Source organism: Xiphophorus couchianus, chromosome 12 (assembly GCF_001444195.1).
Source record: "Xiphophorus couchianus chromosome 12, X_couchianus-1.0, whole genome shotgun sequence".
Classification (NCBI taxonomy): domain Eukaryota; kingdom Metazoa; phylum Chordata; class Actinopteri; order Cyprinodontiformes; family Poeciliidae; genus Xiphophorus; species Xiphophorus couchianus.
Genome location: NC_040239.1, coordinates 9,025,313 through 9,049,256, shown reverse-complemented (window position 1 = coordinate 9,049,256; position 23,944 = coordinate 9,025,313). Strand labels below are relative to the sequence as shown.

The window sequence follows — 23,944 nt, the reverse complement described above, 5'->3', positions numbered from 1 at the left end:
AGAAGCTGTTAGTTTACAGAATGGGGTATTCCAATGTATAGCCTAAGTACACGACAATGGTTCCCAGATAATTTGTCAACAAAAATACATTGAAGAGGTCCCTGCAGAGGACCAGTGTGGAGACATTTGATTTTTGAGAACCGTAGATATTGTCAAGACTCATAAAACTGCAGCATCCCACTGTTAAATGATCACCAAGTAGCTAGAGCGACTGTGGGTCAACTAGAACCAGTTCACTTATTCATGCCTTCAGCTGCATTGAAGTCTAAACATAAAAAAATATTCAAAAGTTCCAACTTTGGAACAGATTTTGAAAGCGGCTATAACACATCCACAGAATCAGTACAAATGTTTCATGGCCGACGACTCCTTTTCAAACCCCAAAAGGTTGGGTACAATGAAAAACGCTAAACTGAAAAGTATGAAATTGTAAAGGCAGAAAATCCCCAGCAATTCTGTATATAATATAAATCATCCAAGCCGCCATATAGTGAAATCTTGTAAATGATTTTCACAAATGAATTATTTCTTAAAAATGAGCAAACCTGCGGTAAAACTATGTTTGTAGTTCTCCAGCCTGTTATCAAATATTACTTTTAATACTATCAATATTACAATCCAGTAGTCTTATTAATCAGCAACTTTCAAGTTTAGGCTGCATAATATCACATTTAAATAGAGCTTGTTTTGCTTTCCAGGTCTTGAATTTTTAGATTGGCCACCGTGGAACAAGGTGGGATGTAAACAAAAATACCTACGAGTTTCTTAGTTCAAACATATGTAAATAATTTTAGTTAAAATTCTTCCAGAACAACAAGATTTTTAAGGCTTAAAACCAGATGAGGACCTTATTAAGCCCTTTTTGACTATACGGTGATGCTTTATAACCCAATTATAAACCATTTTAGTAGATAGGTTACAACTTTTCTTAATTACATGCATGTAAACTTCCAAAACATTTACTGCCCTCACTCCTAACCTCGTAATCCTTAGATGTGTTCGATAGCTACATCAGATAAGGCAGTATTCCAGTTCACATAAAAGAAATTGCTTGCCGATGCAGATGAGCACCTCCCACGCAGCTACCTCACTCTTCTCCTCGCTCCTGGCAGAGCATACCAGTTTCCACCTGGATGGTCTTCAACTATGTGCCAAGAGGATATCACAGCAGCTCCATATCCTCTGTGTGACAGTGTAATTCCCTCTGCCCTGCAGCAATGTCTGCAAAACTCAGACAGTTTACATGTTCATGTAGCTACATTGCACTGGAGAAGAGAGAATTGCCAAGTATTCGGTGCATTCATTTGGTTTCTGGCTCTGGTGAGTTTAACCCCCGCCAACATGCAAGTGTATAAAACTTAAAGGGCAGATCTTTTTCAATAATTCAAACAAAACAATGTTTTTAACTGCTGAAGTGTAAAATAACAATAAAAACTATATTCAAGACTTAAATTTGTGTAAATATATTATCATACCAAAAAGAATGCAATATATGGAAAGGTATCATGTTCCAGACAGAATCCACAAATGTCAACAAATTGGAAAAAAAAATGCATATGATAATGTCATATTGGATTTCACACTTGATAATCGTGTACAGAAAACTAGTCAAATTCATTTCAGTCACTAAGATCAAACATTTTAATTAAATCTCTTGAAAACGAGCCCAGTCCTTCAGATAACTGACAGTTCTATTGTTTTGTTTAAACTGAGATGAAATGTAACACGGTTTCAGTCAAACACTGCAAAGTATACAAAGCCGCAAGATTATTAAGGATTGCAAAACCCCCTCTGGATATCTGCCTATTGAACAGACGGATAAAGAGAAACTGAAATAGACCCTGAATGGCAATATCTGAGGAAAGGTCATTAGAATATAAAAGTAAAAAATATATATAACACGTTTCTCAGCCACCATCTATCAGCAAGGTCTGATCTATTTTCCCCAATGTCCATTAGAGTTGCATAGCTGAATGAAATTTCACATACCAGTTTGGATTAGCAGCATAAAGTACTTGAGTGTCATTTAAAGTCACAATAAGTCCCAGCTCGGGTCCTACACAATCTCCAAGGCTGCAGAGCATTAATAAAACAAACATGGCTGGATATGTTCTCACCATTATCCAGCCACTGTTCGTGTGTTTTAAAATCTAAATTAAGAAAAAAATAATAATAAAATATGTCGCTAAAGTATCAACAGTCAGCGAAACCCATGCAACCGGCCAAATACTTCCATGTGGATTTTTGCTTAGATTTATGACCTGAGCCCAACCTGAAGTTCGGGCGTTGTCGGGCTAGAATTACTTGCTTGATGGTCGGGTTAGGCTGAGGCTTCTGTGATGCATTTAATAAACAAGCAACCCATACAGTACAGAGAAAACCAGATGATTGAGCAAACAATATATAACCATGCGTTTAAGTATTGTTTATTTATCTCTTTCAGCAGTAGCAATAGTTCTTTTAATTTAAAGCAACTACATTGTGAGAAAAATTTTTCTTTACCTTCTGAAAATACTTTGATACTGGAGGAGTATTTTCTAGAGGTTATTACACTCTTATATTGGTCAAATATTGGTCCAAATTAGTAACTTTACTTTTGAACTGAAATACTACTAAACAGATTGGAAATGGAAACGCCTGTCAACTACTGTAAATAATTTTTGAAGTCAAATTAATTGAATGACCAACTCAATACTTTACGGCCAGACTTTTACTAAATAGATTCCAAAACATTTCAAAAAATGACTAAGTTTTTATTTGTAAATGCTATCAAACAGATAAAAGGACACAGTAATACATATGTTCACTGGTTTCTAAACCGATTCTCTGTCGCACTGTGCACCAAATGGCCCCTCCAGCCTGCACTCCGAGTTAAGGCTATCAGACAACTAAAGCTGCAAAAGTAAAATGACCTAGTGACTGGTAAAGCTCTTGGGATAGTTTCTGTCTGGTTTCTGGGATCATCTATCACTTTGGAGTCTGGACACACCACTGTTTGCAGCCACTGTTACTTGGTTGCAAACTGAGTGAAGCGTAAACCTAAACCTTTACACCTAAAAGAGAATACTACTTAAAACAACAAACAGTGTCACATGAAGAAGCTCTGACCAAAAAAAAAAAAAAAGAGAGACAAAAAACTCTAGTGAACAAGTCTGCATTTCACAATTTTAAAGGGGAAACTTTTAAAAAAATTATAAATTTAGCCCAGAGTTTCTGAGAACACCCATAAGGCAGGGTTTCTCTTAGATCTCCATCCATTTCCACACAAACTTCATCACAATCCAGCCCTCCTGGCCTTTGGGTCAGCAGACGCACAGATTACCAACAAGTCCTTGACACAGGACAAATCTTAGCGCTTTCATCTGTGTCGGTGGGTTGTCCTTCAAAGCCTCGTTACAGGATTGGCGATTGCCAATTAGCACAATTAGCTTTTGGCAAGCCGCCGAGGGCATCACATGGCACCAGCTTTACGCTGATGTTACCTGACAAGCCGGCAGATCTATTATAGCTGCTATCACAAGGGAGGAGATGTTTGATGAATGAATGAGAAAATGAAGATTTTCAGAAAGCAGTTGATGGCTTAAAGTATTCAAGGAGTTTTCGTGAAATCACTAATGACAGAAAAAAACTTTACATGATGAAGTTGCAGGACATTTTACTGACCCAGCGGTATTTAACTGAAATCAAAGAAGCAGATGCTACTAATTTAGGAGGGGAAACTCCGGTCTGAATGTCACTGAAAAGACAGATCATAATCTTAAGGAAGAGTTGGTCTTGTAATGGGCCTGCTAGGTTTAACTCATGGTTTCTATAAAAAGACATAGTCGTATATCCTCCGCTGTCATTTGCCTTTTTTAAGTCAGGGTCCAGGCTGGTTTGTGAGGCTCGGACCCCTAATGTTTTATCCAGGATACCTGATTGAGGGGCTCCCATGTTAAAGTCTTTTGAAGAGATGAAAAACATAGTTAAATAAAGTGACTTTATTAGGGGAAATCTAACCCAAAGGAGGATTCCTTGTATTTAGGGACAAAAAATACTCTGTGGGTATAGTACAGTAGGACAACATCTGGAAGTAGTTGTAGCATGAAGAAATGCAAACAGTGTGTAAAGCTGTAACTTCTAAGGATGTATCCGAAAACACTCTTGACATGGTTCTAAACATGAAGTAAGGAAGTAGATTTTGTGAAAATGTTAGTTTTCAAAATACTGACCAGTTTGGATAGAGAATTCAATGCTCCATTTATCAGTGGCCCCATATTGTCCAATGATTATTTGCATATTTAATTTAAAAAATGCTCCAAACACCCTGCTGTGTCAGTGACTTTAAACATTTGTTATGCTGAGGGGAGTGAATTTGTTTCAGTGCAATTGGCATGTGAATAGTACAGGAAATTGTAATACTACCAAGTTACTGTTGCAACATTTTGGTAGCATACAAGTCAAAGACGTTGTGCATATTTGTTATATTTGTGGTCTCTCTGGGCTGTGGCAGAAGTTTTTGCTATAGCTAAGAAACCGTTTCTGCTAGTCTCACCTTTTTTTGACCAACACATCAGTTCCTGTAACCATCTACCAGTCTGATTGTGGTTGGAGGAACGTTGGCCTCAGTCCTCACCATCAGCTGTGAGATGCTTAAAGCATTTCTCATATGCACAGCCTATTTTAAACAACCCACACTGTCTCAAAAGTGTAAATCTCTTAAGTTTTGACTGTGAAAATGACTTCCTATTTCCAAATTCTCAACCAGTCCTTGGTGGATTTACTGGGATGTCATCCAATTACATTTCTAGCTATATAATTAAAAAATTATATAAGATTATTTTCCAAAGTTGCTTTAATTTAAGATTCAACTGCCCAAAGAACATTATTCTATAGGTCCTGATTTTTGTCTATGTTCCCTCAAGTAAACTTTTGCTTTCTTCAAGTTTTTCTTAGAGAGTTTTCCTTCTTAAACACCTCCCATGATGTAAGTGAAAACATGTACTTTCACATAAATAGTAGCGAGAGCTTCCTGTGGGTCCTTTTCAAGATTTTTAGGGACTTTTAATTAGCATTTTGCAGTCTGCTTTCAAAGAGAATATGCTTGGATAGCTGGACATGGGCATATTGGAGTTCTGAATCTCCAGCTTTAGACTATAATTCACACAATGGCATAGTTGATTTCAAAATTCTTCTAAGACCTCGTTAAATATTTTACCAGCCTAACAGCTCCAGTCCTCTTCAAGCACCTCAGAATATGAAACAGACATATGAATGGGTAAGAACTGACGATGGAGTGAACTGACCAGAACCATCTGAGGCATTAATTGGCAAGCATATTGTTATATCCCTTTAACGGCTTTACAGACTTAGGAAAAGAGCACTGTATCTTTTATTTATCCATTAAAAGTCTCAGTGAGATTGAAAACTTTTTTTAGAGAACTGGCAAGATTATTTTCTAGCAACAAATAGTTTTTATGAGCATGCTGATAAAAAAAAAATGCTCAAATGCATGAAACCATACATACATCTGAAAGGTGAGGATAATGAGGCCTAGAAAATGAGTACAGTAAACAGCTGCAGACAGTATTTGGCTTTTAGAGGCCGCTCACTCTAAAAGTACAAAATGTTGAGCACATCTTAAGAAAAACTATAACGAGCTCAAAATAAATTAAAAGCAGCTGTCCATCATTTTCTCAGCACTTATGTCACAGCTTGAAAAGGCTGCGTTCATACATGCCTGCCACACAGAGGTGGTTTAAGAAAAAAACAGAAGAGTGAAAACCCTGCGGCCTGGATACAATTGGCGTGTGGATGAAAGAGAGCCAGACGATGGGCAGAGAGATAAGCAGAAGGGGAGGTCTAGGGCACTGATGTTCCTCCACAACACCCATTCTCATTTGCAGCCTTGTGTTTCCCTTAGCCCTCTCGCTTTTCTTCAGCCCGTTCAGGGTAATCTCTGTGCCTGGCTACAGTTTCTAAGGTAACACTATTCAAGATCAGTATCTCCTCTCAAAACAAGCAGCCAGGAAGTGTTCCATCTGTCATGATCACAATTCACCCATTACAGTGGGTTTCTTCGTCACAACAAATTAATTTTTTATTGTTTCCTTCCCAGAGAATTTGTGGGAGTTAAGTATTTTCTTTAAGAAAAAAGCTGTCCAGCTGAAGACAACGAAGAAGTAAACCGCAGGTTCTATGTATAAAGTTACTCACTTGTGGTTTAGCCGGAGTGCAGCTGCATACCTGAGGGTGAGCTGGAAATCGACCACAAAGCAAAATGCTGTGTGTTTGAGCAGAAAAACTATTCTAGAAAAAGTCTATCAGTGTGAAGTTGTTTGATTTCCACGGATGTGCACTTCCATGCAAAAATGAGGACATCCGCACAGCTGCTCATAGACAAGCGTGTTGCAACACACCTTGTCTGACAACACTCAGGCATATCTGGAGGTCTTAAAGAGGAGACAAGTTAAAAGAGTGACTTAATTATCTGGCTTGAATATCAAAGACTCTCAAACGAAAACATCTCCAACTCTTCTACACAGGCTCTTCCTGCTGTCATGGTATGTCTTCTCAAAAAACAGCCCAAAAAGGAAAAAGTTCACAATCTACATGAAAGTCTCTGATTAACCGCCATCTCCAACACCTTATCATCAGCTGTTATTGTACTGGGAATGATAGATCCTGAGAAAGGAAACCATAATGACCACAATAACCTGTAATACACAACTGCAATTTGAAGCAGAGAAACAAAAATCAAATGGATGGCGGCTATACATGCGGTTTTCCTGATAAAATCAGACATTTATGTGCAACCAAAATTACATATACATATGGAAACGTATGTACAAGAATGATATGATAAGTATTTTCCTCCATTTTCCTACAAGTACTGGCAAGTAACTGATGATTTGCGTACAATCGGTTATCCTTGTTTTCCAAACCTCTCAGATTAAGTGTAACCCAAACTGAAAAATGAGAGGACAAAGCACAGTGAACGGTACTTCACTACTGAATTTATCTTATGCTAGTCCTGAAATTGATACAGTACATCTTGCTGCATGTTGTAGCATAGAAGCACAGCCACTGACCAAAACATACAAATGAAAATAATAGTTTCCCACAAGAAAATTACCTGATCAGTTGATCAGATGATCAGTTAAATATTACATGTGATATATCAATTAGCAATAACATATTTTGGACTACTCAAATCAAAATCACGACTTTTCTTGGGAGGGAGGTCCCAAAAAAAGTTGAGACCTCCCTCAACTTTCACCTGCATGAAGGTGAACATGATCTCTAACAATTCCTGAGACAACAAACAGTGACAGTCTGACATCTTTATTTCAGAACAAGCATGAACTTCTTTAGCAAAGCAATATATAGAAGCATGTCTATTGAATAAGAACAGACTGGCCAGCATGCACTCCCCACATACATCAATCAGCCTCTGACCTCTTGCCCTGTGGCTGTTACCCAAAAGTGGATTGGTTCAGAGGTCGAACCCCAATGTGGCAGTATGCATTTGGTGTAATACTGCTACTGGCAGTATTGGTGAGTAGAATGTGTGTGTGGTTTTATTTCGAAAAACCCATAAGTCTCTGTATGCGTCCTTCAGTGCAGTTGTATTGAATGAAGATATGGAGTGAAGGTGATTAGAAAAGAAGTATGTGAAGCATGTGAGTTGATAAAGAGGAGGGAGCATTCAATCTGTTGTTGTTGTACAGTAAAATATTACCATGCTGCACATAAAGCCAATGACAAAGATTTTCTTAGACATCCAAAGGAGTGAATCTCCACATTTTCTACAGTTTGTGGGATTTAAGAGTGAAACATAGCAAGACACAAGGGCACAAAGTACAAAGAAAAGATGCTAGGAAGCCATGAAGATAATAAAGATAAAGTCAGGAAGACAGGTAGAACACAAAAACAGATTGAAAGAGTCTTGGGAATAAGGAATAAATGGTACAAATAAATAAATTAAAGACCAAAAAGGAAAGGCTTTAGAGAGAAAAGAAATTAAGGAAGTAAACAAATAAGTACACAAGGAACAAGTAATTAAGAACAAAGGGAGGGAAGAAGAATCAAAGGACACAATGAACAAAGGAGGTATGGAAGGAAATAATATTTAGACATCAGAGAGAAAATAAAGTGTGAAAATACAAATATTTTCCCCATATTCTTATTTTTTTCCCCCAGACCTGGAAAATACTGACATTCCAGCCCTTTCCAGACTGTGCAAAAAGCCAGACCTCTACTGTAGAGCAGATGTGTATAAAAGGTGCAGTCCGTCTGTCTTGTCACAACATTTAGTTAGAGCCCAGGGAACAGACAGAGCAGTTATCCTCTGAAGATAAGGATTATATAGTAAAATGAACGTTAAACCTTCTTTATGGTCAGAGTTAGACATTTGCATGATGCTCAAAGGAACTCTTAGCATTAAGAAACAAAGAAAAACAATCTTAAAATGTCTTTATAAATCATCTTTGCAATCCTCCAAACTATAAACCTAGGGAAAGCCAATCTCTAGATTTATGCTTACAAATGGCATCTTGTTCACAAATGTGCACAACCATGCACTGTTTTGTGGCGCATGTCCAGTCATTTCAGTCAGTTATGCAAAAACCCCAATTGTGTAGCAGTCTGCATGTGGCGCCCACTAAGCACCACATGCATGTCCCAATAAGCAGAGACAGCAACAAGTCTGAAAGTTTCTCCTTTTTCACAAGTTTTTGCAAGGTTAAGCACAGAGGTAGTAAATATTTCAAAATGGTTGATAGACATACAAATGGCTAAATAGTTACACATGTGCCCAATCTTTGTATTTAGAGTTGAATTTGGAATGTACTCCATCTATAGACTGTTCTTCTACTAACAGGTGTTAAATACATGCAGATTTTATGTAAAGTTTAAAACAAGGACTGCAGTTCCTAATCTCAAGCGAAGGCAAAAAAGAGAAAAAAGCCAAGAGGCCATTTCTCATGGCCAACAAGACAACTGCTGTGCCAAGGTATAACCATGAATTAAGCTGGATGATCAGGAAAGGCAAAGGCTTGAACATATATAAGTCGGCCCATTACAAATACAACACAAAACTCAGATATTGCAGTAACATCGCTATAAAATACACATATTTGATTTAATATTAAGTATTTTGCCGGGATCTCTACATTTGAAAACAGGTGTGAAGTCACACATCCTCCAGACTCACTGCATGTCTCCGTCTCCACTCAAGTAGAAAAGCTTGCTAGCCCCCCACCCGAGTTTCAATACAGCATCCCCACTCTCCTGATAGTTCCCAGTCAACATACACCCCTGTAACCCCTACCTAAAAAACAATCCTTGAAGAGGTCAACAGAGAGATTAAGACCCTTCAAATGGGGTCATGGAGATCAATGATCAAACAGAGGGTGAGGACCAGCCCACCATGACCCCCCCACTCCACCCACTTCATTTCAGAAAGCCTGATAATAGAGACAAAAAGGCTGGCTAAATATTACTTCCCCACATCATGATCCAGCCACCTTCTTAATCTCTGAAGGTGGCCTCGTCCTTAGCTGTCACTGACAGCTTCGGTGAGGGCAAGTTATACACGCCTACTGGGGTCAAATCTCAAATATTAAAAGGCTATACTCAATCACATCAATAGATATATTATGAATACTATGAAAATATGCCTCAGGTGTGTATCCTTCACCACATTAAAAACAAATCAAACAATCAACATATTTCAAAAGAGTATTTAAGATTTAAAAGAAATGGTAAAACATAAGTAACTTAGTAAATGTTTACAGATTAAATACAAAAATGTAAAAAGTTTTCTGCTTTGAGGATCCGAGATTAGACTAAAAGAAGGCGCAAGCACTAAAAGTACAATTTTATCAGTTCTTTAATTCACATTTCTGTACACAAATGGATAATCAAGACCGACTGCCTATAAACACACTCCACTGAGTGAGAGTCAGTAAAGAGAAACATCAGGGCCCAACTACCAATCAGTCAAAAGTCAAATGACTGCAGTGGTTGCAGCTTTTTTCTTTGCTTTTGGCTCATTCTCAACAGTGATGTAAAGACAAGAAGGTGAAGTGTAAGCAGTAATTTCTGCCAGTCATATTGAGATCATTACTGCAGAAGAATATCTATTTGATTAATACCCATTTAATGTACTGTTTGCAATGCAGCACTGGACAGTAAAGAAGAAAGGGAGAGCGATTAAAAGCTGGCAAATATAAAGTTTTCCAAATGATGCATTCTGAAAGTGAGTCAATGGCACAAGAAAACGTCAAGGAGACTTTGATTGGTTAAATTAGTTTGGAAGCGTCTGAAAGACAAACATAAATCCACCACATGATACAAAACCTGTAGAAATTTTATTTTTATTTCATTTGCAGTAAACCTAGCCAAAAGTATGGAATAATAAAACACAAAAAAACATTGGCATGTCCAATGATGCTACATTTCTTTTTCTTTTTGCAAAAGCAACTGTAAAAAGGAAATTTTTTGCTATATGTTTAATCTGATCATGTAATTCAAGCTGTAATTCCAGAGAATGAGTCTGACTTTGTCTCTCCATATTCCACCACTTTTAACTTCTGTAAATAATCACTTAGGTCAATGTCTAGTTAAAAATGATTTATCCTATATAAATTTTTCTTTGGATTAAGTATATGTTGACATTATTTTGGAGTAGCCAAAATCTCTCATTGTTTATATGCACATATCCTGCTTATGATGGCACACTGTTGACAGGGAAAAGAAGCAAAAGATATTACTTTGAAAATGAAATCAGTTTTTTGAAAATAAAAATAAATGTTAAAATGTATGCTTTAAGTGACTGTACAAACAAACAAAACAGCCCAGACCTAGGTGATAGGTGATCATTATTTTCATTAATAAATAATACACAACACTATTTATAGCCTTACTACTGCAAAAGCTAACATTCGCAGTCTTCTTTATCGCCGCTCTAGGGGGCACACCAAATAAGCAGGAAGGTAAACGAATGCTGCTCCTGGATTGGCTGCTTTGCATAAATCAGCTAATAGTACTGTATGTCAAGAGCATTGCACCCAGGTACTTTGACTTCCCAAGTTGAATTTTCTTTCATGTTTTAGGGGGGGAAAAACGCAAATAGTGAAACTTTTCACAAATACTGTGGAATTATGTGCCAGAATAATCTGCAAACAGTTGAATCTGGGTTCCACTGCAATCATCTATTACAATACCACTACAAAACAGAAATAAGTGTGTGTATAGCCAAGATGCTTAGACTTTTTCTGCAGACGCTCCACTATCAGACTACACTGCCCAGACTTTGACCTCTGTGCATCAAGGGCCCTGAAGTGGCCATTATTCTTCACACTCTTCAACACTCTTCTGGTCATCCTCTCTTGGGACACTTGGGATATCCACTCACCTGGGAATCCATTGAACCCCATATAGTTTTGTTGTTTTTCTGAACAGAGTCCACAGTTGGTAACACCTGAGATTCTATTCCATTTTTCTGTCTGCAATAAAAAAAATTAAAAAATTCTAAGGGACGGCTCACATCCACTCAGTCTATGACAATGCAAGAAAGGTGTCAATACACTGAGGTCATCAGTGTCTGAGCTTTACGTCCTGTAGATAGCCAGTCAATTTCTAAACAGATAGTTTAATGCCATAAAACATTTGGATCTAGGCTCCTGTTAGAATACGGTATGAGTTCAGTGTAACCAAATAAATTGCGAACTGAGAGATAAACTTAAAAAGTAAAATAAACAAAGTCTTCTAAACTACACCCATAAACCAAAACTTTGGTTAAACATATAACTCAATTTCAGAATACCAGCATTCTTTGGTGGGCATCTATCAGCAAACTATACCTAGACTTGGTAATATTTGCCCACTAGTTTTTGCAGGAGCTCTGCAAACCAAAACAATGATTAGAACAACTCTTGAGATTCAGTTATGGACTCAGCTTAGCCAGTCCAATACTAGGTTTTTATAAACTAAGCAACTATTTAGTTGATTTGGACATGTTTGGACTCATTATGTTGCTGGAAAATGAAATCCTTCTTCACCTTCAGCTAATTAATAGGCTCCTAACAGTTCTGGGTCAGCCTTAACTGCTTTAAGGACATCTTTATTTATCCACCTTGATTAAAGGTGCCAAATGAACTAACCCCAGATCAATATGCTGTCACTGAAATGTTTGATTGTGGCTATCCTGCTCTTTTGGTGATCAGTCTTGTTTTTGTTCCAAATGTGGCCCCAAATGTCTGTTTAAAGAGACCATAACAGATTCACGCATTCACAAAACCTTATCAAAGCCTGGATATTTTTTTGGTAGGAAAGCATACCATCTACTAAAAGCTGAAACTAAATTAAAAGAATAGATCCCACATTATAAGCAGAAAAGTCTGGAAATCATCATTTTCACATTTTTAAACATTTTCTACATTTGAAGCAACTATCCTTTCAGGCAAGACTGTGAATTGTTATTAATCTAAATCACTATAGTGAAACCTAAATGTGAGAAGATACAAATAAAAGAAAGTCTTACAGTTTGAATAAAAGAAATGGATTTAAAAGAGTGTTTAAAAGAGAATAAAACTAAGTACTAAACCAAAGAGCTAAATGGTTTGCAGCATGGCATCCAGCCAAAGATGATTTAATCTGGTCAGTGCAGATGCTAAATTTCACTTCACCACTCATCAGATGGCAATTCAAGACATGCATGATGCTTTTCCCACCGTCTGTCACCCTTTCAGCATGTGTGTGTCACATTCATACATCCACAGTATGGATGTGTGACCACAGATTGTAGATGAAGTCACGTTCATACTTTCTACTCTGCCCAGCATAAGTATGGGCCATATCTCCATTCATCTACCATGAGTTGTACTGATTATATAAACTTGTAAAAGGCATTATGCCACAAAAATCCTACATGGAGGCACTAAAGGCACAGAATAATAGAAAAAACATTTAAAACATTTATGGGGAAAGTGCTTTACATTAGAACTGGATGTCCCAGAGTCTTTGCTTCAAGCCCACAGCAGAATTTTGCGATGCAGATCTTGAAAAAACAAATGGTAGAATGTGCTTATGACTTGATTTGACTTCTTTCAACAGACTTCAGCAGCAGCCAAAAGAAAATATTTACTCCATCAGGAAATTTAATCACAGGATCAGCTGAAGGCACAGAACAAATATGAAACAAATGATACCAGCAGTGTTGTGCCAGCACACGCCTACTTGAATGTAGATTTCTGCCCACCCTCCCACTGAGAGGACCAAAAAAGTGGTTAGTACAAAAGGTAAAAATGTATTTGATTTTTACACAAAATGAAGCAAAAAGCTGGAACAATTGTTTAAAAATCAATTGGATTAACACAAAGTTACTGTAACTGACTTAATTCTGCAAAAAAAATGTATCACCTTTGTACAAAACGAAGCTCATCCACTACAAATGAGTGGATGAAGTGACACCGTCATGATGAATAAGTAACATCAGATTCAGTTTTGGTACACTCAAAACAGATGTGCTCCAATTTCTACCAGGCACTGCTTTCTTTACAATGACAGAAAGCATACATGGATTGTTAAGAACTGGATTGACTTACTGTACGTTCTGTGTGTGTATGAGTGTGTGAGAGGGAGAGAGTAAAAGACTAAAAGTGTAAAAAGAAAAAAAAAGAGTGAGAGGGGAAATGGAAAAAAAAAGTGTATTAAATCATCTAAATGACAATGTTTCGGTGTCTGTCTTCAGTCCGGGAATGAGGCTGTTCTTGTAGCTTTCAAGGTTAGAAGTTACAGCTTGACCGTTTTTCCTCGGTGCACTGTGGGGTTGTTGTTTCTTGACTCCCACATTTAGCAATATGACTCAGTTCATTGTTTTTCCACCCATCACGGCGTGCATCATCACTTTCATTCTGTCTTCTATCTCTTCTTCAGATAACTCAAATGCCAACAGAACCGAAAAGACCTCTAACTCTGTTCACGACACCGATAGCATTTTCTAAAACAAGAGCCTCTCATGCGTGCAGTCCATTAGGCCCCCACCACACAAACAGACCTGCTTTGTTGAGGTGTTATATCAACAGGGTGACCTCCCCTCTACTCCTCCCCAGCTTCCTTGGGCCCCCCAACGGCAGGAGATTGATGTCAACAAGGAATTTTGGTCCCACGTTTTCTTCTGCCTCCTCCAGACCAAACGCTGCTCCTAAAAAACACTTGCTGCAGCACACAGGGCCCCAGTGAGGCCCATTACCATCAGCCTTACTGCCACCCTCTCCCAGCAACAGGTCTATACGAGCGCCAGAAACACCCCAAGTGAACAAGAAGCTCTGCAGAAAACTTCACCAGGAAAACCAACCATGTGTGCTTGCTTGGGGAAATAAGCCGCCTTGTTCTATGAACAGAGTTGTTGCTATGAGGGGAGGGTCACCATGGTTGCGTCATTTGTGAACCGTGTCATCGCCAAAAGAGCTGCCAAAAGAATTCAGACCTGCTAAAATGTGACCTTGTTTCTTGGGTGGTGCTTGTCAAACATTCACAAGAAACAAGAACCTGCAAAGCAGCTGCTGGTTCTACTGATCCACAGAGCTCGACAAGGAAGGAGTATTTGCAACAAAAATCACTTCCATATTGATGTCATGTAGCCTCATCGGTGAACCGATTCCAAAATGCAATGAAAATGACATTCAGGAATACAGAAAGTGGCTCCAAATATTTCAACTCACTTTTTAATACCACATAAAAATTTAAGTAAAGTGTTCATATTTCAATGCAATTCTGTGTGTAGCAATAAAACTGTGGGTTGCAGTTTTTTTTTTATTTGAGTTTAAGGGAACTTCAGTTATCTGGAGAGAGGCGTTTACACAACTTAGGCAAGCAGAATAGTCTTTCATCAGAGTCCAACAGGTTTTAAATTATTGAATTAATAGATTCAGCAAGAATATGTATAGGCCTAAATTACAAGATCAAAGTGTTGTAAACCATTAGAGGAATAGCAATTGAAAGCCTCTGTATGTCCTGGATATCACACTTGCATATTTCAGATTACCCGAATAAATGAAAATGTAGGTTCATAAAAGAGAAAATTGCAGAAAGTTTTTTTTTTTTTTTACAAATTAATCTGGTGCCATTTGAAAAAGTAATTGGTGAATTTGGCCCACTCTTCTTTGCAGACTTATTTTAATTCAACAATATTGCACAATTCACAAGTACAAATTTACTTTTTAAGGCCATATACCACATCTTGATTACAATAAGTCCAGACTTTGACTAGGCCAGTCCAAAACTGTGATTTTGCTTCATTTTGAAGTCATTTAGAGACAGACTATTATCTTGCAAGATTATTATCTTGCTAAATAACCCAAGTCGACTTTGCTTTAGATCTACCATTGATGTCATAGTTTTTGTGATCTTTTGGCCTACTTCCTGTTGTCAGACAAGTCCTACTTAGGTAGTTTCTTGATTCTACAAGTCTGGTTGTATTCAAGCATGGGTTTGGTGAGTGAAATGAAAAGAAAAATTGGTCAAATGTGTTAATTATATTTCAAGAAAGGCAACATTGGTTTGAACAATGTCTTCCTTCAATAAAGGAAATAGTACCGTAATTTAAATACTTAATTTTGTATTTGGTCAGGTTATCTTTGTCTGATTAAAACTTGCTCATCTGTAGGCAAAGTAAAAGGATGAAAAGGAGATACTTTTTCGCACCACTGTGAAATCAATTTACACTGACAAAAGTACTTGCTTTGTTGTTTTCTACTATGGTTTATTGAAGTTACTAAACAAAAAGAAGAAACCGATCTGGAGACAATGATATCTTTTACAGTTTGTCAATTTTTTTTTTTTCATATAAGAAAAGATCATCCATGACTCACTGAACATGAGGTTCTTTCAGTGACAAGGCATGAGTCAGAAGATAAAGTGTTCAACAGGAACAAAAGGTGTAATAACGACATTTATCCCATCCTTTCTTTAACAAAATGCTTGAGTTATGGCTGTTGTTGCTCTCCTCATGGCCTATAAGTGACATCATGATAGAGACAGACGAGTGCTTTACGTGCTCATTGGACGTGTACAATTGGTAACCGCTAAACATCCTGAGAGGATCATTCGGTTGTAATTCTAATAGGAAGTGGACTTAGTAGTAGCATCTATTATCAAAGATGAAGACTGTATTAAATTAGGCATAACTCAACTTTCAGTACAAACTTTTACGGGGCTTTTTCATGATGTGTTGATGTCATGAATTACCAGCCTAACAGCCAATCCATCATGGATATGTAGACTCACATGTCAGCAGTGTTTGTGAACTGTACTGCAAAGTCAATACTTCCTAAGACTGATGAAATAAAATATGCCAGAGGAAACATCATGGTAAGACCAGTGGTTAATGTGGGGAGCTCAGACAGCATTATTTGACTACATTAACGTCGAACAACAAAAGAACAGTCTTGCCGAGCTTAAAGTAGGCTGCTTTATGAAATAGAACAAGATTGGGGGGTTTCCATAACTATTGTGGCTTTTGCTCAAGAACATAATGTCTATAATAATTACTTAAAGTCATATGAACTATATCAGGGGGATTAAGCATTTAGAGTCACAACAGAATCTGGAATATAACCTCTCTCTCCTGTTTCCCATCGCAGATTTCACATTACTGTAAAACAGCTACACTGGTGGTCCAGGCTGGGGAATACAGATGGCCTTCTCTCCAGGCATCCTTCAGAGCTATCCATCTAAAACATTCAATAGGCCTGCAGATGATGCTTGTGTGTAGATAGGTTTGCGTGGCGGAGTTTGTGAGAGTGCAGGAAAGTGAGGTTACAGACACATGTGTGAGCAACTGTTCAGGGAACGCTAGACATAACATCCAACAACAAAGGGCTCATTCTAAAAGGGAATTATTGGTAGAGCTTGATGGGAAAACAGAAAGGAGGGCAGAAAAAAAACACATACAAAAATTTCTTTAGAAAATAAGCTTAAGTTCGGTCAGATCAGTTGGAGTCTCAATTTATCTTAGGTTTAGACTTTGGTTAGCCCATTAAAATATAGGATTTGATTTAACCAGTCCATTAAAGCTCCGGCTGTATGTTTAAGATAGTCCTGCTCCAAGGTGAACATCAGAGCCAGTCTTTTGGAAACTAACAGGACTGGCTTGCATGTACGCCAAAAGGTTCCCCATGTATCTTGCAGCAAATTGCAAACATGATTTTCTTTGGCTTTCATTTAACAACTTTTTTCTTGCTACTCTACCATAAAGGCCAGATTTGAGGTGTTAATAACTAATAACTGTCCAATCAACAGATTATCCTGCCTGAGTTGTGATTTTTGGCAGTACTTTGGGCCTCTTGGTAGATACTCTGATTAGTCAAGCCAACAGCATGTTTTTTTTATTTCTCAAGTGATGAACTCCACAGTGCTCTGTGTTTCATTCAAAACTTGGTATACTGCTGTGCAACCTATTCCTGCTTTAAGCCTTCATTCCTGACATGTCTGGTTTGTTTACTCGGTTAAGGAACCAATTCGTTTTGAGGAAGAATGAGTGTAATGTCAGACATAACTTATTCAACTAGATCACACTGTTGTTTCGTTAAGAAACGTCTCCTTACTTTTGCTATATAAGAAAAAGAGACACTACTTAAAAGGTTTCTATACCATAAAATACATTTTTAAGAAAGAAAACACTTACGGGGAGGAATGGGAGTTTGGAATTTGGCAAATAGATAAAACCTTGAAAATTTATTAATTTTGTTAATCTCTTGTCTATGCAGACAACAAATCCCTAGAGCAAGCAACAAGTTCCTGCACCTTCAAGCTTTGGTTTAAAAACAATCATCCTTCCACATTCATACCAATAAGCAATTTGAATCAACAGTTAGAACAGAAATTAGCGAGAGGGAATTAAATTGATTATAATTATGCCACTAAACCTTAGGAGCTTTGGCAAACATTTCAGTACTCACTGTCGCGTAAGAGACTAAACCTTACTCTGCTGTATTTAATAAGTGCCCCTAAAAAGGACTTGAAAGTTCTTGTTTAAGGCCTTCTTGTTCAGAGTGTAGGCATGATATTTTTTCCATCTACAGATAATCTTCGAGAATTGCTTTGAAAATCTCTAATTACAGTGCCTTACACAGATGCAACTTACCTTGAGAGAGTCCAAAACACTGTGTTTAGCAGCTTAATATACAAGACAGGTAATCATATTTTCTCTAAAACAATCCAAATTGATTTTTCTGTTCCAACAAATTTAACATTAAGGCAATACTGCACATTGAACTTGTGCCAAAGGGCACCAAAAATGTGCAACATTGATGTTACTCTAATATAACTTCCAAGATATGCATGATATAGTCTTCCTTTCAAATGTGTAGTAGGGGGAGAATGTATATGTAAAAGACAAAATAAAGTTTGTGCATAGGAGAAGAACCAGCAGCAACAAGAGGAAACAGTCCAGTTCACCTGATTTGGCGCTCTTGCTGCAGGCTTGTCCTGGTGATTGGCGAGGATGAGGAATGGCAGCGTGCAGAGCTGAGGGTGCTGCAGAGCCGAATGGAGCTCATTCCGCGCTGCCTCAAGGTCCTCGTCTGATGATGCGCTATCCAGTACGAAGATTACACCCTGTGACCCCTGGTAGTAACGACTCCAATATTTCTTGATGTTGTCAGCTCCTGTAGACACATTGAAGACCAGTAAATCGGTGTGTTTACTAACATGGGATCGCAGCTGCTCAAGGTTACACTAATTCTGATAATTAGTGTGACATGAACTTGTGACATGAATTCACAAGCTTTCTAAATTATCAGGTAATATTTAAATGCTTATACAAGAACAGGAACACTTGGATACTAACAGGTTAACATCTCGAGACATTTTCACCTCTGTAGAAGTCTTATTAAACTAAAGCAGTAAAAACTGTTCCAAAATAAAAATTAAAAAAAACCAGCAGCAGATCTGCTGCTGGTTTTTATTAAGTTCTAACCCCAAACTTCACACCAGGCAGTTGGTACAACCTTTCTTGCATATAATGACAATAAAAAGTTAATGTTTTTCAGGTCTTTTACAGTTTGTTCTGTTAATTTTGACCTTTTCCACAGGTGTAATGTGCTGAACTCTGAACATCTAAATGTTTTATGTGGTTTTCTGACCTGGAATATATTTAATAAAAGAAACTGAAATAAAAAAAACAACAACTATTAACATTTTTAGAAAAATCATCAAATAATAATGATTCATTGCAAACTTTATTGTCTTGAAGTTTTAAGGTAGAGCTGCCATCTGCATCCTGTCTTTTGACTTGGTGTAGTTAATTTTATTGAAAAATACAGGCATCTCATCACATTGTAAATGTATTCATACCAACTTAACTTTATTTCACATTCTGTCACATTACAAGCACAACTCTACAGATTTTATTTGATTTGATGTCATACAACCCATACAGAGCAGTCTATAAGTGGGAGCAAAAAGAAAAATGATTGTTTTCTGAATATTTCTAAAATAAGAATTGTAACATCGAAAGAACACTTATTAACAGCAATGTTTAAGTCTTACCACAGATTCTAACTGCTCTGTGCTTGGACTGGGCCATACACATGTGTTTGCTTTAATTTAAGCTGTTCTGTTGTATTTCTGCATCTCCTCCAAAACAACAATGTTTCCTCTTGGCTGCTTTTGGCATCATCTGCTTGCCAACCTTTCCCAGTTTAAGAGGTGTTGGTAGGCTTGCAGATGTGTTCCATTTTCTGATTTTTCTGGTTAAGAAATCAGTACTAAAAGCTAGTGATAAATTTAATCCCACTTTAAACTTCTTCATTAATTTCTCCTCGACTTGTCTGCTCTGTTACGTCATCTTCCTGATGATGTTGGGCACTATTATGCTCCAAAAAAACAAACAAACAAAAAACCGGAGGCCTCAGATTTTACTGAGATTAGATTACACATATAAAAACTATTATCTCATTAGGAGTAAAATGTTTGTGCTGGATTTTTTTAGGGGCATCAGAAAGAAAATACAAGTACAGGTCACACTTTTCAGATTTAAAAAAACATTTATATTGTTTATTTCAGCTTCACTGTTATGCACTCTTTCTAAATATAGAAAAGTGAAATCAGCAATTGTCATGTGACAAAATGTGAAAAATCTCAAAGGATATAAATACTTTCAGAAGCACTACATGTTCAAAGTAAATGAAGTTTGATCTAGTTCCAATTAAAATATGTAGTTTTTAATTAAAAATACTCATTCTGCATCTAATAAATTGAGCTAGCAAAAGCAGAGTTATATAGACAAGGAGAACAAGATGTTCTGCAACAGATGGTGTGGCCCCCACCGAGCCTTATTCTCAACATCATGGAGTCAATCTGGGATTGTAAAAGGAGACAGAAGCCACAGAGACAGTCTAAATCCAAAGGAGAACTGTGGCAAGTCCTCTGAGGTCTTTAACACAACCTTCCAACAGAGCAACAAAAAGTTTTTATCTCAAGTTTTTCCAGCTTTTCTTTTATGGAAAATTTCAGTCCTCTTTAGAAACCATATGGCTGTATGTACAGTTAGAAAATACATTTTCTTAGACTTGTTACCACACCAAAACTCCCTGTTTCTTCTTTGACTTGTTATATCAGTAGTCATATGCAGGTGTCTATCTTTAAAAGTATTAGTCATCTAAAAAAAAAAAATCAGCAAAGAAAAGTTGCAGTCACAACTATATAGTTTATGGCCAAATTAGGAGATTAAACTCTTTCAAACCAGATATTCTTGCTTGTTAAAACAAGTGATAAATCCAGGTCCAGTAAAACCATAAGAGAAAATATGTTTTGATATTGTTCAAAGCAAGTAAAGCTATTCATGCAGTTCCCAAAGTCTATATTATTAACTTTATAAGGCTTTTTAAAACTTTTTTTACAAATCTCAGGGAAAACAATATTGTTCATCACATAGCTTTACATAAAAAAAAGTTTAAATTAAAAATAAATGCCTTTCACTCTTTACGTGCAACCCTCACTACTTGTCTATACCAAAAAAAACCTGTTATAACAGCCTATTTTAACAATTCAAACACCAAATATACATTAATATGCATTAATATGAACAGGGGAAACTCTGTTGGCAGAATGTGATGCACAGTTTTATTGTATTTAAAGTGCTGAATACATTTGGACAACTTAATAAAGGACCAGGACATAGAGCTCACCCAGATTTGGGGAAATCCCCAAGATATATTTTTATACATATTGCTCAGGTTTATGCATCAAAATCTTAACCACGCCTCTTGGTTCTGTAATCTCAGCACCATGCTCTGAAATGCTCCAATGATACTTTGTATGAAATCACCTGAATCTATAGCAGTCCCAGTGAAAAACACATAGAGTCACTTAATGAACAGAAAAATTAAAATGAGCCCAAAGTCTATTTGTCATGGCAATGAAACACATATAAAGGGAATTTTTAAAATAATTCTGTACAGCTGAATTCCTTTGTGAAATTATCTGATAATTATGATGATTATGATGAGGTTACTGGTTTCGTCAAAGGTTAAACATGTAGTTCAAATTAGCAACAACTGTCAATCTGACACATACTACAAATATTGGAGCAGCTTTTTGCAATAATGTTATTGCACACACCCATTTCTCTTTTTTTTTTTTTTTTTACTAGCAATATATTACATCTATAACAATTTGTAATTTCACTTCAAAATTAAATTGAAAAAAAACAGCTGAAAAAATAACTGAGCACTGATAGAAATTACCTTTTCAGATCCAAGTTAAACTAATAGGAACCATGTCTTGCACGGTCATATCCTCAGTGGCACTCATTCTCTGAGCTCTGGAAGAGCTTTCCCCTCAAATCTGTTGCAAGTAACCAAAGCCAGCTGCTGATCTTCAGCACATTTCTATCAACTTTCAAAGCAAAATGAGAAGACTTGTGAAAATCTAAAACAGACACGGCAGAGTTTTTGCTAACTAGTTTAGCTGCCTGATTGTTTTCTGCTAAGATCATTGCTTGTCTCACAAGAAAGTACTTTCTTTTTTTGTGTTGACTGGATCTAAAAGCTTGATGCGTAGTCTTAAAAATTGCCCCATCACATTGCACACGCAAGTATGATCCTTATCAGAGGAATGCACCATATTTGGACAAAACGATCCTACTCCGTTCGCTGAGGTTGCTTCCTTTATAATCTTGTGAACTGTTGTTTTGTCTTTTAGTTGCTCATAGTATTCTAACTGCCAAGAAATGATGAGCTGCGAGGCTGTCAAATGTTTAAACATCACACAGTCCTCTCACTGACATTTACCTCCCTTCCCTTCATGCTCGCCCCTCCCTTCTCCGTTTCCTCCCCCAGTCAATCCACTCGCACCTCTCACTGGAGTGAAAAGCTATCAGACAAAGTGGCACTTGAGAGATTGTCTAGGAAGTTTCGTCTTTGCCTGGAAATGGTGGAATGTCTGTCATGCTTCTGGATCTTGTTGGCAGCTTCTGCCACCTAATGGTCTGACAGGGAGGATTTCTGAGGATGATGTCATGCCACAGCATCCTTTTAATCAAACAGGCACATCGTGACTAAGATCTTTCATCTTTTGGGCATCTTTTTTTCTTCCGGTAATAGGAATCCGATTACTGTTTGAAAATGCATTTAAAGTGTAGGTTTTTATTATAAGTGGAAGAAAATGCCAAAAATGCCACTGGAGAAGTGAGAATGGCATGCTTCTTATTGACTGTTCGAAGAAGCGAACCATGAAATGAAAGATTCATCATCTCATTCGTCACATGACAACACAAATTAAATAATGAGCAGCTCTCCAGTGATAAATTAACTGCGTTGGAAGAATTACATGAACAAATAGGGAAAACACGAACTCCATTGCAATCATCTGGCCACTAAAAGAACTGCACGCCATGAGGTGAAGTCGTCGGGTGTGTCAGTGTTTCAAAGAGCGGTTTTCAACAGTCTTTGCACTTGTCTTGACTTGATATATTAAGCTGCTGGGTTAAAATGTGCGGACAAGGGGCAATAGTACAAGATGATGGTTGGCAAAAGCAAGGGCGCCTTAACTTTTAGTTAAGTCTAAGTAAGATAAAACATGTGTTGTGGCTCCATTATATAAGTGTGCAAGCAGGGGGGTGCCTTTAAGCCAAAAACCATTGGTGAATCTCATTATCTCACGATGGATTTAATCCATATGTGAGTTCTAAAAGGTTTATAAACAATGATGTGTCAGCTATTTTTTTTAAAATACTAAAATACTACCTCTTCTGTTATCTTACTGAAATATCCAACCCAGTGAACTTTGTCTTAAAAATGAAAAACTTTCCATTTCATTTTGGTTTTTGTGATTGTTTTTGTGATTTCTTGCAAAGAAAATCACAGATTTTCTGGTGCTCAATTAGAAATATTTGCAAGATTGCCCCTCCCCCCTTCATTAAACTACTTCCAAAATCTACATAAGAAAAAGTCAACTGTAGATTTCCTTTGTTGGTCCAGTAAGTTATTGCAAGATGTGCAAAATAATTTTCCCTCACTGCAGTGGAGAACTAAAAGTTACTATTGCTTTGCTCGTGCTTTTGCATGACGGTAAATGTAACTTTTTGTTTTTAGCCATATTGATCATGGAGTCTAACTGGTGGCAGCTGAAGTAAGGCTGAAGCAGAAGCATGGAAGAATCAGAGGTTTGGCTAGACTTTTTTGTTATGTCATTTTGACTGACAGGTTAAAAAAAATAAATTAAAAAATCCATCATAACCTATTTTTGCTCATCACTTTACAAAATGGTAATAACATTCACCCCTACGTCGCTGAAGAAAATTCTGTAGCATGGACTCCTATTGCACAAGTGTTCCTGTCCATAACTCTTCAACGTGCAGTCAGACCCCAGATAGCGAGATACACTCAGTTCAGATTAGAGATGTTACTAAGATGGGACTTTTTTTTTTTTGATTGATCTGTGTGGAAAGTTGAAT

At 37.2% G+C, this 23,944-nt stretch overlaps 1 protein-coding gene across 3 annotated transcripts in view; it reads right to left on the bottom strand.

The window, feature by feature from the left end:
* Positions 1-23,944, bottom strand: part of LOC114154377 (ADP-ribosylation factor-like protein 15) — a 106,646-nt gene that overhangs the window by 34,799 nt on the left and 47,903 nt on the right. For all 3 annotated transcript variants that reach the window (XM_028033426.1, XM_028033427.1, XM_028033425.1), the window contains exon 4: positions 18,445-18,653. In XM_028033426.1, coding sequence (XP_027889227.1) covers positions 18,445-18,653 — 209 coding nt within the window. The remainder of the gene's footprint in view (positions 1-18,444; positions 18,654-23,944) is intronic.